Below are 17,822 nucleotides of genomic sequence, written 5' to 3'. Positions count from 1 at the left end.
CCTTGTGCTCAGATACACTGAGGACAAATAAGGGAAGAGTAAAATAAGAGTGGGTAATAAAAGCAATTTACGAAGAGTTGCAGATTGGCTGCAGCCAATGTCAGTGAGGGGAGTTCCATTTCTCCCCTTTAGTCACTTAACCCTGTAATACAGGTAAATCTTGGGGAACATTTTAAAATCCTATTTACTGAATGGGAATTTATCAATCAGTGTAGTTACTGAATGAAGTATCTTAGGTTTTGGCTGATTTTGTTCTTTGTAATTCCTGTAACAAGCTTTTTATGTAATATATACTGCACTGCGTGGAGGGAGGGATCTGATTAAGTGGGTAATATGGGATTTTATTAAATTATCTACTTCCCTCCTCCCACATTAAAACTTTCAATATGAAGTCAAACCCAGGACAGTGTCCCAGTACTCTACCACAATGCCAACAATTGTCATACACAAAGACCTATCTTAAATTTCAGCTAGGCCTTCCTCTAGTTTAGTGACTGTTTGCTACCCTACCTATAATCAGTTGGCAATTTGAAGATATGTTGCTGTTAAATAGTCCTGCATAACTGGCAGGCTTCAGCATTTTAAATGTACAGTCTTTTGGTAGAATGCTATTTGACTTATTTTGAAGTTGCAACTAGGATATGTTACTTGATTTGGCAGTAAGTGGATATCTAAGCAGACTTAACCATGAATATTTTACTCTTACTGTGTCTGGATTCCATGATTTTGTTTCTGTACTGTTCAGTTGGTCTGTATTTGTTTTCTCTATATGAGATGAGCAAGTTAGACTGACCCTGCTTTTTTTTTTCCATCTAAGCAGTATTTTTCTCAGTCTGGAGGCATATCGAACAGCTTCGTTTTCAAGATAGAACAAATCTCACTCATGCATATTCAATTACACTGGGTTTCAAATGTACACAAATCATGTAGGGATTATATCTTGGAGACCGGACAGGGTTGGAAACTCCTGATCTACAGGATGTCTTATCTTCTAGGCTACATACCATGTAACCACAAAAGCTCCAGGGCAGTTAGCATCTTACCTGGACTGCATGACTCATTCAGTGACAGTATTGCAACTAGATGCTGTTTCCTTGGCTATTGGTGAAGCACTATAAAATTGCTTTGTCAACAGCCTATATACTTTGTAAAACTTATTTTGTTGCAAGCAGTGGGGAGGGAGGGTCCGTTCAAAGGGCAGCAGCTTTTTTTTTTTTCAGGGGGTGGGGGGCATGAAGAGATGTTAGCACCCTAAACATTTAACTTTGTAGTTGCCTAGAAAAAACACATTTTGGCCTTGTATGGGGGCTTTCCTTGTTGCATACACACATTAAATATTCATTAGTTAAACCACCATGGGGAAATTCAACTTCTGTGAAGACTAATCTAGAGCAGTGGCTTCCAACTTAGGTCCAGAATACCCACAATTTATATGCAATATGGGAAGCACTAAACTAGAGCCTGTGATCCTTATGGGTTGGGTTTTTGTATCTAGTTATAGTAGAATAGCTATGCGGTTCTGAATAACTTCAATACAAATAAAAATTAAAAAGAAAAAGCATGTTCAAGATTGCAGGAGGAAGAAGTTCTACCACAGAATCCACATGGACAAAGGTGTTCATTTGGTCAGATTTGACTGATTTAGAGTTCTTTTCAGATTTTTGATAGTTTTGGGATGTAACAGTGCCATGAAAGAAAATGGACCCGGTGGGGGGGGATGTTACCACCAAGCTATATCCCTTTCTGCAAAGCTCTGGGATGCTGGTTGAGATTCTTACATATAATCCAATCTGTCCTATCAACTTCACTGGAGAATCCCTTGTCCTCATAGGTAACATAACTTCTGTGATCTTGTACCTGTTTTGGGTGACTCTATTTTCTCAGTTCTACACTGCAGCCAAATTCAATAAGGTACAAAAACCAAGCTTTGTGTTTACTCTTTTGCATGAAAAAAAAGTGGTTTATAATAAAACACAATAGTTATATTTTAGTTGGTATTCTGTATTTATAAAATGTGATAGGATTTGGTTTACTGTAAAATTTTAACTGCAAAGTTCTTTCCTCCTGCATACATTTCTGCCTTATAAAAGTATCACAACATAGAGAGCACTCATAGTTGTCTGTTCTCTGGCCAAAAGTGAGACTGAGCTTCAGAGTCTTTAGAAATTTGTATGGTGGGCTTGGGTATATTTTTCTATGTCAGAAAGTAAGTTGTCTTTCTAAGTTGAATTAGCCATGTTTACTACCTACCCACCTCCCTGAAGAGTTGACTACTTTTGCTGGAGCATAAGCTCTGGAAGCAGTGTGTGCATAAGTGCTCAGTAAGGTATTTACTGAGGGCTGGGTCTGTCGGTGCCATTGGATGACATGGCTAATTCATTCTGTCTAAGGAGAATCCTGTTTATAGTTGAGCAAACTTGTTTTCAGAAATAAAATGCAAGAATTAGTTTTAGCATCCAGTCAGATGAATCCAGAACAAGTAGATTATGCATCTCTACCAGCAGATGGAGACAGAGCAAACTGTCACAGTATATATACCCCTGCAGTGACAACCTGCCAGTATCCTCCATATCAGCTGGAAATGGATGTGCATCTCCCTACTGGAGATTGCTTCCTCTTTTAAAAAAAAAAAAAAAAAAAAAAAGAGGAATAAAGAAACTAAATTCACCCTGCTCTCCTGCAGTGATACAAACAGGTTCCTCCCCAGTTGAGAATTCCTAGAAGCACAATCCAGATGTATTCCACACATTAAGAAAGCTGGAAAGAAGGCAAAAAGATTACCGGCATTAAAAGGGAGGTGAAAGAAGCTATTTTAGCCAAAAGATCTTCATTCAAAAAATGGAAGAAGGGTCCAACAGAAGAAAATAGGATAATGCATAAACGTTGGCAAGTTAAATGTAAGACATTGATAAAAGAAGTTGGCCGTAGAGGCAAAAACAGTAAACTTTTTAAAAATATCCGAAGCAGAAAGCCTGTGAGGGAGTCAGTTGGACCGTTAGATGATTGAGGAGTTAAAGGGGCACTTAGAGAAGATAAGGCCATCGTGGAAAGATTAAATGATTTCTTTGCTTCGGTGTTTACTGAAGAGGATGTTGGGGAGGTACCCTTACTGGAGAAGGTTTTCATGGGTAATGATTCAGATGGACTGAATCAAATCACGGTGAACCTAGATGTGGTAGACCTGATTGACAAACTGAAGAGTAGAAAATCACCTGGACCGGATGGTATACACCCCAGAGTTCTGAAGGAACTAAAGAATGAAATTTCAGTCCTATTAGTAAACTTGTGTTACCTATCATTAAAATCATCCATTGTTCCTGAAGACTGGAGGATAGCTAATGTAACTCCCATATTTAAAAAGGGCTCCAGGGGTGATCTAGGAAACTAAGACCAGTTAGCCTGACTTCAGTGCCAGGACAAATAGTGGAAAGTGTCCTAAACATCAAAATCACAGAACATATAGAAAGACATGGTTTAATGGAACAAAGTCAGCATGGCTTTACCCAAGGCAAGTCTTGCCTCACAAATCTGCTTCACTTTTTTGAAGGAGTTAATAAACTTGTGGATAAAGGTGAACCAGTAGATGTAGTATACGTGGATTTTCAGAAGGCATTTGACAAAGTTTCTCATGAGAGGCTTCTAGGAAAGTCATGGGATAGGTGGCAATGTCCTTTCATGGATTACAAACTGGCTAAAAGACAGGAAACGGAGTGGGATTAAATGGACAATTTTCGGAGTAGGCAGTGGAGTGTCTCAGGGATCTTTATTGGGACCCATACTTTTCAATATATTTCTAAATGATCTGGAATATGACGAGTGAGATAATCAAATTTGCAGATACAAAAATTGTTCAGTAGTTAAATCACAAGCAGATTGTGATAAATTGCAGGAAGACCTTGTGAGGCTGGAAAATTGGGCATCAAAATGGCAGATGAAATTTAATGTGGACAAGAGCAAGGTGATGGCATATAGGGAAAAATAATCCATGCTATAGCTACACAATGTTAGGTTCCATATTAGGTGCTACTACCCAAGAAAGAGATCTAGGCGTCATAATGGATAACACATTGAAATCGTCGGTTCAGCATGCTGTGGCAGTCAAAAAAAAAAAAAAAAAAAAAAAAAAAAAAAAAGTAAACGGGGAATGGTGAACAAAACGGAAAATGTCCTAATACCTTTATCTCTCCATGGTGAGACCACACCTTGAATACTGTGTACAATTCTGGTCACCGCATCTCAAAAAAGATATAATTGCGATGGAGAAAGTACAGAGAAGGGCGTCCAAAATGATAAAGGGAATGGAACAGCTCCCCTTTATCAGGAAAGACTAAAGAAGCTAGGACTCTTCAGCTTGGAGAAGACTGCTGAGGGGGATATGATAGAGATGTTTAAAATCATGAGAGGTCTAGAACGGGTAGATGTGAATCAGTTATTTACTCTTTTGGATAATAGACTAGGGGGCACTCCATGAAGTTAGCATGTGGCACATTTAAAACTAATCTGAGAGTTCATTTTCACTCAACGCACAAACTCTGGAATCTGTTGCCAGAGGATGTGGTTAGTGCAGTTAGTATAGTTGTGTTTACAAAAGGATTGGATAAGTTCTTGGAGGAGAAGTCCATTATCTGCTATTAATTAAGTTGACTTAGATGATAACCATCACTATTACTAGCAACGGTAACAGGGAATAGACTTAGTTTTTGGGTACTTGCCAGGTTCTTATGGCCTGGATTGGCCACTGTTGGAAACAGGATGCTGGGCTTGATGGACCCTTGGTCTGACCAGTATGGCATGTTATGTTCCTGATATTTCCATGGTCCCTTAGATGAATGCCTTGGTCTGGTAGCTGTTTTTTCAGCTAGTGTGGACTAAGCTGACAGGCAGTAAGTGCAGGAAGCAGAACATGCAGTGATGGCATAAGCCCTCTTCCTCCCCCTGCCAAAGACTCTCCGTACTCAGCCAGGTAAGGATGAGCTCAGGTAAGTCTGTTTAAAAAAAAATAAAGCTTGCAGAGATGGAGTTGGGTTTTTAGTGTAGGGCTTCTTCCTTCACCTGGTCTCCATGCTTGGGCATGCCATTCCACAGTTCATCTCACTTTGAAGATCAAGGGATGTGGGCAGCTTGGTGGGTTGAGGACCCTTTCTAGGCTAAGCCCCACTGAGGCATTTTCGCTGCATTCAGTGTGGTAGGCCTCAACAGCATTTTGTGCACTTTCTATAGGCTGCCTTCTACAGGATTGGTTTGGTGTATGCATCTAGCTAGGTGTCAGGTTGTCCAGTTTTGTGGATGCTTAGTCAGCCTTGTCTGTGCATCCAAGCTAAGTGGTGTGTTTAGTGGCTGCACACTTGTGTGCTTAAGTTTTGCGGTGCTTATCTTAGGAATGCCTAACTTTCTGTGTACCTAGCAATTTTGACTTTGATTTAAAAAAAAAAAAAAAAGCTAGCTACACACCTCTGGTCACCACTCAGCACACTGACCATAATGCCTATACCTAAAACATTAAGTGCCTTTCTCTTTGCACTGCCTATTATATTCAGGCATCTCAGCCAGGAGTGCCAGCACTGTTTGGAGGCTCGGAGATTAATTCTTCTTGACTTCACTATGTCTCGTTCTTGCCAGCTTGCTGTGGGGTGCCTGAATTTAAGACTCATCTAACTGGTTCTTCAGCAGGGGAAGATAGCTCAGTAAGTATGCCTAAAGGACCTCCTTGTATGGCTACTTCTACACTTTCCTGGGTAGAACTCTATCAAAGGATTGCACTCCTTCTTTCAGGTGCAGTTCTTGGCCCTGTCTAATGCTCAGAGTAGCAAGTAGGAAATTTGCCTGGATCTACTGTTAAGCACTGGAATACTCCTAGAGTAACAGCAAGACAGCCTGATAGAGGTACAGATGGTGATGCTGATCCTGACTCTTGGATTAGTGAAATTCCTCCAGGGCTAGAACTATATAGAATTATACTACAGTTCTTTCATAGAGACAAACTGCCAGCTCTGATTTCAAAGACCTTGAAAATGCTTGGGGGTCCTGGGATAGATTCTGTGTCTGAACCAAAGAGATACCATTTTGGTTTCCTTGTATGTAAAGCCTCTTGTGTTTTCCCCATGATAGAAGCCATTCAAGAATTGATCTTGAGTGGGGTGTCCCAGAGGCTCACTTCAAAGGGGTTGAATTTTGGAAGGCTTGTACCCTCTGGATCCAGTAGCAAGAGCACTTATGTCTTCCAAAGGTAGATACACTTGTGTATGCAATCTCCAAGCAGACAACTATTCCCATGGAAGGAGCAACCTTGAAGGATGATCATGATAGTCTCAATCTTTCTATCAATAAGCAAGCCTTTGAATCAGTGGCAATGACCTTGCAGATCGCTTTTTGTTCTTTGGCTCACTTCTCTTGTTTGCTTCTCTCCCAGGAGGTCGAGGAGGCTGGGATAAACTCCAGGGTGGTTATAGAACCAGCCACTGCCTTTTTGGCAGATGCAGGCTGTGATTTCTTATGCACTTCAGCCAGAGGGCTGGCTTCAATAGTAGTGACCAGGCATCAGTTACAGCTGAGAAATTGGTAAGCCAATGTGACCTCCAAGGCTCACTTTTATATTTGAGTGAATTGGAGGAACTGATCAGTAAGTGGGGCAAATCACTGGTTCCTTGTTTACCAGAGGCTAAGCAGATGCTGCACTCCTTTTAACGTGAGGTCAAGCTAGAGGATCCAACTGTGTTCAACCCTATAGAGGAGTGACCTTACTGAAGGGGCACAAACTAGAGTAGAGGGACCTCCCGAGCCTCCCAATGAAAGTTGACAACCCACCCCTGGGAACAGGAGATGGGGTGATTCCTCTTATCAGAAGTGGGTCAAAATTGGATCAATGGATCCTGGAGGTGATAGGAGGATATGTGGAGTTTTGCAGTGTTCCTCGGGATGTATTCATGGAGTCTCTCTCTCTACCACTCCTTGCAGGAGAAGCAGGCAGTGGCGGTTACACTGGCAAGGCTTCTCAGTCTGAGGTGTGTGGTTCCAGTACCCATGTCTCAAGAAAACAGGGCAACATTCAATTTATTTTGTGGTGCCCAAGAAGGGCTCCCATCCCATCTTGGATCTGACAGGTGTAAACTGTCATCTGCGAGTAAAATACTTTTGCATAGAAACCTTATGCTTGGTGATAATGGCCACAGTCAATTTCTCAGGTCTCTGGATCTGTCAGGCATATCGTCACATTCCATCCAGACAGAACATCACTGCCGCCTCATGGCTTGCAGTTCTGGGATACCACTTTCAGCTTCAGGCACTGCCCTTTGGAAAACGTCCTGGAACAGTGGCCAGAGCAAAGTAATGATGAGATCCTAGTACACCCACACTTGGAAGAGTGGCTGATTTCAAGCCAAGTTGCTGGAAGAGCCACTCAGTGACTCCCAAGGTGACTGCCCTGTTGCAGGAGCTTGGCTGGGTGGTGAACTTGGGTAACGGTCTTCAACCTGTTCAGTCTTTGGAATACCTCAGGGTCTGGTTTGACACAAAGCAGGGCAAGGCTTTCCTGCCAGCAACTCAAATTCAGAAGTTGCTAGCACAGCTCCATCTGTAACTTCGTACTTGTATTAATGGCAGCAACCCTGGAAGCAGTACCATGGGTGAGGGTGCATGTGTCCTCTTCAGCGCTCCCTGCTGTCTTGGTGGAACCCACAGTCTCAGGACTGTTTGGTTCAGCGCCACCTGCTGATGGAGGTCGTCTCCCAACTGCAGTGGTAGCTTCAGGTGGACCATCTAAGGAAGGGATTTTCCCTAACATCACAAGACTGGCTAGTACTGGCAACAGATGCAAGCCTCTTGGTTGGGGAGCTCACTGCCAGGAGCTGACAGTGTGAGGGTGCTGGAATGCAGAAGAGTCTCTGGAACATCAATTAGCTGGAAGCCAAAGCAGCTCTGTGACAGGCTGCAGGGTCAAATCTGTCTGGATAATGATGGCATGCATCAATCAGCAGGGAGCCAACAAGTGTTACAGGAAATAGAATGGGGGAAAAAGAGCATCTCCAGATCTCAGCCTTACATAGCAGGAAAATACACTGTAAGAGCAGACTCTCAGCAGGTAGTCTGGACCCAGGAGAGTGGGCATTGTCGGGCAAGGCATTTCAGCTGATTCTGAGTCAATGGTCTCCTGTTCCTAGACCTGGCAACTTCACAATACAAAAGCTGTTTCAGTCACAGGAGAGATCTGAAGATATTGGATTGATGTCCTAGTGCAGGAGTAGGTAGAAGACAAGTTGCTGTAAGCCTTTCCTCCATTGTCCATTTTGGGCAGACTGGTTCAAAGAATTGAGTGCTATAAAAGGATGGTGCTTTTGGTGGTTTCAGATTGGCCCAGGAGACCATGGTATGCAGCTCTGTGGAGGCTCCTGGTGGACTCGCCTTCATCTTCTAGTGCACAGGGACTTGTTCTTCAGAGATCAGACTCTCAATTTTCTTACAGTATGGCCCTTGAAAGGGCTCACTTGCTGAAACAGATATTCTGCAGCAGTGATTTCCACCTTGCTAAGAGCTAAAGTTCTCCACTTCCTTAGCCTATGTGTTTGACGCCTGGTGCGAGGATTGAGGTACTCTTCCTCATTCAGCCAAGATACCACTCATTTGGGAATTTCTGCAGGATGGCTCTTGCCTATTTCAGGGGTCAGGTGGATGGTTGGTTCCCTGTTGGCTCATCCCAAATGGCTCCATTCCTGAAAGGAGTGAAACATCTTCATTCTTTGCAGTATCTGGTGCCTCAATGGAGTCTTCATTTGGTATCTGATTTCTTTGCAGGCCTTATGTTTAGACTGCTGTGTACTGTCCTTGCACTTACTGACATTAAACGGTGTTTCTTGTGGCAGTTCTGTGCATAGGATTCCAAATTGCAGGCATTGTCTTGCTGGGAGCCATTCCTCCAGGTGATTCCAGGGGTGGTACGGCTGTGTACCTTCCTTTCTTTGGTGAAAAGGAAGGGTCACTGAATTTCACTTGAATCTGTCCATCTCCCTGCAATCTCAGGACAGAGTATCTGTTGCAACCCTCAGATGTCAAGATACATATTGTCAAGTTTCTAGAGGTTACTGAGCATATGCAGAAGTCTGATCGCCTGTTTGTCCTTCATGGCAGTACTAAAGAGTTTAGCTTCACAGGCTACAATAGCTATGGATTAAGGAGGTACACAGCTGCATACATGGATGCTGGGAAGCAGTTACCCAGTCAGGTTAGGGCTCAGGCAGTGACATGGGTGGAGGTGAAACTGTATCCTTCAACTTTTGCTGAGCTGTGACGTGGTCCTCCTTATACACTTTTTTTTTTCCCCAGGTATTAGCATCTGGATGTGCAAGCTCGAAGATGCAGCCTTTGCACATGTGGCTTCAGGCTAAAGTCATCAGCCCTATAAGCCTTGACTTGGCAGATGTTTTGTTTTTAGGTTGGTTAAGAATGTTTTTAATTTGAGTTGTGTGGGCTGAGCTCCAGGTGTTGCTGCCTCTATTTTCATTAAATCTGTTTTTGTGTGGAGTCAATAGCGTTTATGCAGAGACCCATGCTGCAGATCAGGTACAGCACTTTTGTTTTTTGCCTCTGTGCTAGTTTCTAAGCGAATGGCTTTGCAAATGACAAAACTGGAGAGAAACTAAAGCTGCCCACACAACAGGCCCTGGACATAGAGTATTTTGATGCTGCTGTAATTAAGCTTACTGACTCTGGTGTTGGCCCTGGATGACCACTTCATACACAACTCTTCAATTTGTGTTGAGAATCTTCTCTGTTAAAGCAAACAAATGATTAAACCATGCAGAAGGCGGTTTGTCAACAGTCGGATGATGTTCTGCAGCTGGAAAAAAGGCTCCATGTTGAGAAATGCAGGAAAAATTTCTTAAAATAGAAGACCTAGAAAATCAAGCACGAAGGTCCAACATACAGCTGGTGGGCATTGTGGAGAATGCAGATACTACAGATATGAGTAACATTTTGGAGACCTCGTTGTTTGAACTGGACTTCCCTGATTTAAAAGGGAAAATAGTCTTAGAGCTCATTACATAGCCTGACCAAACCCACCCTAGAGTGGTGATAGTGAAAATATCCCACTTGGTTACAAAGGCATAATCCTACAGGCTCTATATAAAAAGAAGCATTTGTCATACAAAGAACAGTTATGATTTTTCAAGATCAAACAGTGGCAATGCAGGGCAAATTATATATGCACGAAATTAATACAGCACAACATACACTTCATACTGCAATTTCCAGCAAATCTAAATTTTGCACCAGGGGTCCCAGTGTGACTTCCAAGAAGCTAAGGGTTATATCTAACAAACCCGGAATGAGGTCTACAAGGGAATACTTCCTTAGTGGATGTTAAAACAGTGACTTAATGTGATCCTCATGAAACTACATATGTGGACTTGCTGGAAGATTAGTCTTTTACATTAGACTCTCCTGATGAAGCATGATATAGGCTATTGCCAAGAGTTGCTTTTATTCTTATGCATACTACAAGGACTGGAAAGATGCCTAAGGATTGTTTTTGTGTTTGAACAGTAGATATGAGTTTCACTTGTGAAGATACCAGGCATACCTCTGGAAGTCGTGACATTCATTTGGTCTGTAATACTGGGCAATGGACTTCGCTACAGTACACGAATGCTTTCAGCATATGCAGGCCCATTTTCTTTGGTATTTCCTGGATAAAGCACACAATACTGGCTTTGTTTCTTATACAGCCCTCTGGATGCCTGACATTGGTTTGCCTTTTTTTGTTCTCTTCCTTTGTTCCCTCATATGACCATTATCTGTTTACAAGTGGCATGAATCCAGAGTCTGGTGCAGATATTCAGCAAGGGTCAGACTGTTATGAAAAGTTGTCTTTTCAGTATAGTCTGGGAAATGAGGAGGATTTCAGAATGAGCTGAGGGAGATAAAGTATGGGTTGGTGGCACCTAAACTTGGCTTATAGAGTGCCATTAACTCAATCAGTTCAAGGATGTGCAGTAAATGAAGTTTTTCATGTTAAATTTTTATTTTTTCCCTCACCATGTCCATGGGGGTGCTTAACAAATTCATATCCTGGAATGTGGCAGGATTGGGCTCACCCATCAAAAGGGAAAAAGTGCTTTCCTATTTGCAGCAGGGGAAAATGTCAATTGGCATTTTTTTGAAGAAATGCATATGATGGAAAAAACATTTGAGGATCAAAGTGTGGGGTAGCGATATTTCATAAATTGGTTTCTTTCCAGGTCACGAGCATTATAGACCCACATGGGTGATATGTAATCTTAAGTGGGCTATTTGGGATGCCAGAGAGGCTGGCTTCAGTATATGCCCCCCCACCCACCCCCAATCAGTATGACCATCTGTTCTTTACCCAAATCTTGCTATTGTCTTTGCTAGGAACAGCCCCATTAATTATAGGAAAGGACTTTTAATTGTATAGGGGAAGACTAACTAGATAGGTGGGCAACAACCTCCACTGCCGTTCTGGACTCCCATAAAGGAGTACCTTTCTTATGCAATCAACTAATGGTTCTGGATGCCTGGCATACTCTTCACCCACATCACAAGGGCCCATGACAAGGATTTGTTATCCTTATCAAACTCCTTGTTCCCCCAAACTTCAAACGTCATATATAAACCAGATTATCATAGCCCTGCAGTAAGTGATTTGCATAGCTTTGCCTCCTCACATGGTAGACCAGAATGGAGGATGCAGAGATGACTGATCCAAGATGAGCAGTTTGAAAAATATTTAGTGGAGAGAGGTGCACAATTCCTTATATAAAGATACCCCATATTGTTCTGGGAGACAGCAAAAGTGGTGGTGAGGAGAAATTAGCTATACAGCTCAGATGAAGGGAGTTAGATATTTTAGCACTGACAGATGCTTTTCAAAAATTGCACAGATGGCTGGCTGGAGATAGTATTCATTCCTCAACAAACCCACTCTGGTCCACCGCCAAGTTGTTAAATGACAAGCTATATCAGAGCCAATGCATCTATTGCCAGTTTCCAACATAAATTTTTTATGCATGGTAACAAACCCAGATGGATGTTGGCAAATTTGGTTAGATCTTGCCAACAGCCATCTTATGTTACTACTATTAAGGATGGGAAGGGTCAAAGTTGCACCTCCTCAAATATTTGCCATGCTTTGTGATTATTATAAGCACCTATATACAATAGAGCAGTGTCACATGGCTGAATGTTTGTTTGAGGGATACAGTTCTGCCTACATTTATCACTTTCCCAGAAGGAGGCTTTAAACACTTTCATTTGAGAAATGCAACAAGCTATAGGAGAGTTACAGGTCCTAAAATCTCCTGGACCAGATGGGTTTACAGTGCAGTTTTATAAAACCCTCTGGGAACATGTACCCCCCTTGCCCTCAAGGATCTTTTTGACTCTATAGTCACAGTAGGGAGGATGCCAAACTCGCTGTAGAGTGCAAATATTATAGTGCTACTTAAACCAGAGAAGGACCCCACTAGTCACCACCTACCACCCAATTTCCTTATTAAATCTAGATATGAAACTCTATGCTAAGGTAATTGCCAACAGGTTAAAGTCAATCCTATTAATTTCTAAAGGCCAGGTGGGTGGGGCTAAATGTAAGAAGGGTGTTAAATGTTAGAGAACTGGCAGAGACTGGGATCCTGAGAACCAGTATTGATAAGTTTTGACACTGAAAAGGCCTTTAATAAGGTTTCCTGGGAATTTTTATAGCAGGTCCTTCCACTCTGAGATACAAGATTTCCTTTGAAGCTATTCAGGTACTATAATCCTGAGGCTAGGGTATGTTAACTGTGTGGTTTTTTGTGTTTTTTTTTCAGGATACTTTTTGTCCAAATGTACACACCAGGGGTGTCCTGTCACCAATGTTCATTTTGACTCTTGAGCCACTGGTATAGTGATTGGTCCTTTTAACAGAGGAGGGGGATGGTTAACAACTTATCCTTTTAATAAGGTTCTTCTATTTGCTGATATCTTACTCTTTTTGCCTAGAGCAAAAGATTTGTTGGCAGATACTTTAGACTTGTTCAAATGGTATGATTAATTTCAGCCCGTAAAACTTGGACAAGTATGAAGTTCTGGGACATTGGAATCAGGCTGGCCAGATGTCCCTCTATGTTGGGCAAGAGACCAGCTGAAATACTCAGGAATATATATCCAGAGACCCAAATCTTTGGTACAAGGTCACTATCCCACCACTCATAGGGAGCTTTCAGAAAACTTGTACAAGATGCACTTCCTGGTTTCCTTTATGGGGCGAATAACCCTCATAAAGATGTTGCTGCTTCAACTACTTTTTATATTGCAGATCCCAATGCCTCTCAAAGAAGGACATCTTTAATATCACATACCTGGACTTCCTTTCTGTGGCAGCATTGGAAGCCCAGATTATCTCAAGCTAGGCTTTTGGCTCCTGGCGGGGGAAGGGGACATTTTGCAAACACTGGCTGTTACAGCTATACATGTAACTTATGGTTGGTGGGCAACTGGCTAAGTAATAGAGGCATGTATTCTGATTTAACACTGGAGCAGGCATTGGTAGCACTATTTTCCCTCTTACATTCTCCATATTCCTCAGTCAGCACTACCAACCCATCTGACTAACTCCACTATGGGTACAATCAGCAAGAGCAGCCTGGAACTTTAATCCTCAAATTATCTTATCTCTTCCTTGGGGGGGGAAACATCTTACCATTAAGAGGTAATTTAGACTTCCCTCCAGGTGACAAGGGGCTCATTTACAAAGAATGGGAAAGAGACCACAAGACTTTAGTGTTGGATTGTAAATCAATAAATGGTAACACAGTACACTTATTTCAATACTGCCTTTTGGAATTGGGACTCTATAAAAGCACCATTATTTAACATTTGTAGATTCATAATTATATTCTTTCAATGTTTCAACTACAATCAATGCAGTACATACACTTCAGGGCCGTTTCTATGGATTGTATCTGGGAGGGAGGTATTCTCTTCGATTTTTATACAAATATTTACTCAATTACCTCATATGCAATATTAGCCACATCAGCCCAGGTCTGGGGAAAGGAATTCATTAATTTGGATGAGGATGATGTTTCTATATGTGCATGAATTATACAAAGTGTCAGAGGGGGGGTCATGCACAGGGAACTACAGTTTAAAATACTGAACAGACTGTATTCCTTCCCCCCCCCCCCCCCCCCCCCCCCACCACCAAGCAGGGTAGCCCAACACAGGTGTCTTAAGTGTGGTCATTTAGATGCAAACTTGAGTCACTGGGGGGGGGGAATGTCCTTGATTCAAACCTTTTGGAGGATGGCTTTTTTTTTTTCTTTGCTTAGTGGTTGTCCTATGTTGAATCTTCTGCTGAGGTCTGTCTCCTGGGGAAGATACCAGATTCTTCTTCCTTGGACAAAACTGGAGACCCTTTTCATATGCAAGAGATGTATGATACAATGGTTGGAAAGACTGCTCCAACAGTTAGTGGCAACAGAAGTTGGTGACCCTGCTGTGTTTGGAAGCCCAATCTGTTAGGACCAAGACCACACCCCCTCCCCCCCCCCAAGCAAAATTTTTTTAGCTGTTTGGAAACAGTTTAACATTACCTGATCTTGTACACATACAGTCTTTTTTGCAATATACACTATGTACTTCCTAACTTTCATAATGATTCTGGAGCTCTAGAGGGGGAATACTCTCATGCAAATGGATGACTCGTTTGTTTTTTTGACAATTAGGGTATTTTTTTGTCAGTCTCCCCTAGGACCTAGATCCTTTTTTTTGAGCTGTATCTATGTGAAGTTGTACTTTGTATGCTATCTTGGATTACTTGGAGACCGTGGGTGGGAGATGGGAGGGTTCATAGGTTTAATTTATATTTCCCATGTATCTTAATGCTTTGTATTGAAAATAAAGTTTATGGTAAAAATGTTTGATTTTAGTTTTGGTTTCTTACTTGTAATGTGTATGTTAAATCACTTAGAGCTAACATGCAAAGTGATCAAAAATTTTAATAAACTGGACTGCGAGCAGCCTCCCACCTTATTCAGGAGTTGCTTGGGTACATCCCACTTGTTCTGGATTCATCTGACTGGATGGTAAGAAATGAGAAATTTACTACTTGATTTCCTTTTCTTTAGGGCAGTCGGATGACTCCAGCTTCCCTCCCTTGGCTGTTAAATGATTGTAGTATGGTCCTCCTCCTCTGTGACTGTCCCTAAACTGTTACATTCTTGTCTGAGCTCAGTGTTACCTTTTGGCAAAGTATTGAAATGGCTATCTGTTTTTAATCAAATTTTTTGTTTTTGAAGAGAATACTGGTAGGCTGATGTCACTACTGGGGTATATATACTGCGGTATCAGTTTTGCTCTGTCTCCCATCTGCTGGTAGAGGTGTATAACTCAATTGTTCTAGATTCATCTGACTGTCCTAAAGAGAAGGAAATTATCAAGTAAGTAGTAACTTCTCATTTTGAAGACATGTCACACAATTCTGTTGTGTATAATTGTAAACTTTAAAAGGAAGTGAGAGTATTGCTATTCAGCTTCCTGGGTAAGTAGTGTACTGCTGAGGGAGGTAAAATATTGCAGTTTTGAACATCTGAAGACAAAGGACTTTAAGGGTCTCTTGTGCTGTTTTTTTTTTTTTTTTGGTTTGTTTTTAAGGTTGTATGACCATCTCTGAAGAGCTCAAGATGTATTATAGAACATTTACACTTTAGAAAGTCCTTCAGCAGATGCCATAAGGCACTTCTGTGGAGGTGCAAAAGTCTTTAGGTATTGCATTAATATAGCAGGGAAACTAACCATGTTAGACTATTCTCTGGTAGCTGTACTCATTTAAACAAAATGCTATCTAGTCTTCTAAGGGCCTGATTTACTAAAGCTTTTTTCCCATAGATGCAAAATGTACGGGTAGGGGGAGAACATAGCCCTAAACTTGCAATACCAGAAATGCTGATGTGCCTTACCAAGCTGTTTGTTTTTTGTTTTTCTATTTCTAGATAATTTTTAAAGCCAAGTGTTCACCTGAGTTCAACAAATACAAGTAAGTTGTTTGGGTTTTTTGTTTTGTTTTTTTTAATATGAAACCAACACGAAATGTTAGCATTTTAAGTAGCTGTCTTTCAAGTTAGAGCAAACACCAGCTCAGTCTTTATTTCGTTTTTAGTTTAAAAAAGAAAACCATTCATCTTGTACACTTTCAGAATGTGGGCTTGTTTTCAACTCTCAAATCAAGCTAGCCAGGGCAAAATGTCTGACTCTAAATTGTTTAGAAACAAATGGGACAAAATGGTGCCATGAAACTTACTTTTTTTTTTTTTTTTTTTTTTGTGGGGGTCAATCCAAGCTGAGCTTTCATTCACAACAATCTTGGGGGTTTTTTTTTTTTAAATTCCTATTTATAGTTAGGGAGATATAATTTGACTTAGTCCACCCATTGCAACAACAGCTCTTGACCAGGGGAAACAGACTATAGGCCATTCCAGAACATGGTAAGCATGGACCCTATTCATTCAGTACAATGACAGAGGCTACATCCTTTCTACCTGGGGAGCAGAAAATTGCCTTGGGAATCAAACCTGGGTCATCCATGGAGCACTACCACTGGGCCAGCCCAAAAGTTCTCTTGGCTTAATGAGGGTGTGGGGGTGCCCTCCTGCTACTGGACTATCTAGTTTGTAATAGTGACACTCTACTAGGGTGGACAGCTGGTGGATTTTTTTTCCTGCTGCAACTGCAAAATACAAATACTGAAGTAGCTGAACTCTTCTTAAACAAGCTCAGAGCTCTTTCAAGTTCTAAAAATGCATCGACTACTTTATTGAACTCTATTTGAGTCCTCAACAAAAATTATTTAAAGTCAGACTACAATTTAAAAAAAAAACCAAAAAAACCCATACAGAACAATCATTGTATAAGCATTAACACAATATAGTCAAAATAGTGTTCATCTAGCTGAACAAGACATTGAGAACTCCCTTTTTATAATACAGAAGGCAGTCTCCAAGCTCTTAAAAGGGAACTTGTAAGCAGATTTCACAAACTTCTGCATATATTTAACAATCAGGAATAGGTCTTCATATTAACTTTGCTCTGACTGACTTAGCAACTTTGCCTGGGACCTCATGCATCTTAATGTCAAGTTTTTAGAGGCTTCACAGCATTAACAAAAGTAAAACTTACGTTTTGGGGGGAGGGTGGTGTTAAGCCTTAAGCTGCACCTTTAAATAGCTTGTACTTTAAAGTTACTGGATTCATTGCTGACTTTAAATGTGATCTTGAAGGAAGAACTGAAGTATTTTGTTCTGTAACTGTTGCTGCAGTCTAGTCAGCTGACAGTCTTTAGTCAGACTCAAAATAAAGCCAGTTTAGTAATAACTAAGATTTGGAGCTCATGCTGGTGCTAAAGATTGAAGTGCACTAGACCAGGGGTGAGCAAACATTTCGAGCTGTGGCCCCCTCCCCAGTCTATTCATGTACTTGGTGGTGCCCTTGACTCAATTACATTAATGTTTAAGGAGCTGAAAAACTCCATTTCACCCTTTTCAGCTCTATCTTTTTTACTGTTTTCACTAATTTTTCCTATCTATATCTCTTTAGTGCCTCTCTTTCGCCTTTATTCTCTCTTCCTCATATTCTCCAGCCTCTTTGATTTCCCTCTATCTCACAGGGGGCATAGCATCTATGGTACACATGCACACTGACTTTCCATGCTGTCAATCCTGCCCTGCCCCAGCTAGCACTTCTAAACTGATTGGCCTGCTACTTAAAACACCAGTGGCACCTTATTTAGATTTATATTCCGCTTTTCACACTCTTTTTTTTTTCAGTGCTTC

General features: G+C 41.4%; 1 protein-coding gene across 2 annotated transcripts in view; it reads left to right on the top strand.

Moving 5' to 3' along the window:
* Positions 1 to 17,822, top strand: part of GPR137C (G protein-coupled receptor 137C) — a 120,413-nt gene that overhangs the window by 10,407 nt on the left and 92,184 nt on the right. For both annotated transcript variants that reach the window (XM_029598323.1, XM_029598322.1), the window contains exon 2: positions 15,987 to 16,030. In XM_029598323.1, the coding sequence (XP_029454183.1) occupies positions 15,987 to 16,030 (44 nt within the window). The remainder of the gene's footprint in view (positions 1 to 15,986; positions 16,031 to 17,822) is intronic.

This window comes from Rhinatrema bivittatum, chromosome 4 (genome assembly GCF_901001135.1).
Source record: "Rhinatrema bivittatum chromosome 4, aRhiBiv1.1, whole genome shotgun sequence".
Classification (NCBI taxonomy): Eukaryota; Metazoa; Chordata; class Amphibia; order Gymnophiona; family Rhinatrematidae; genus Rhinatrema; species Rhinatrema bivittatum.
This window is presented reverse-complemented; position numbering and strand designations above follow the sequence as displayed.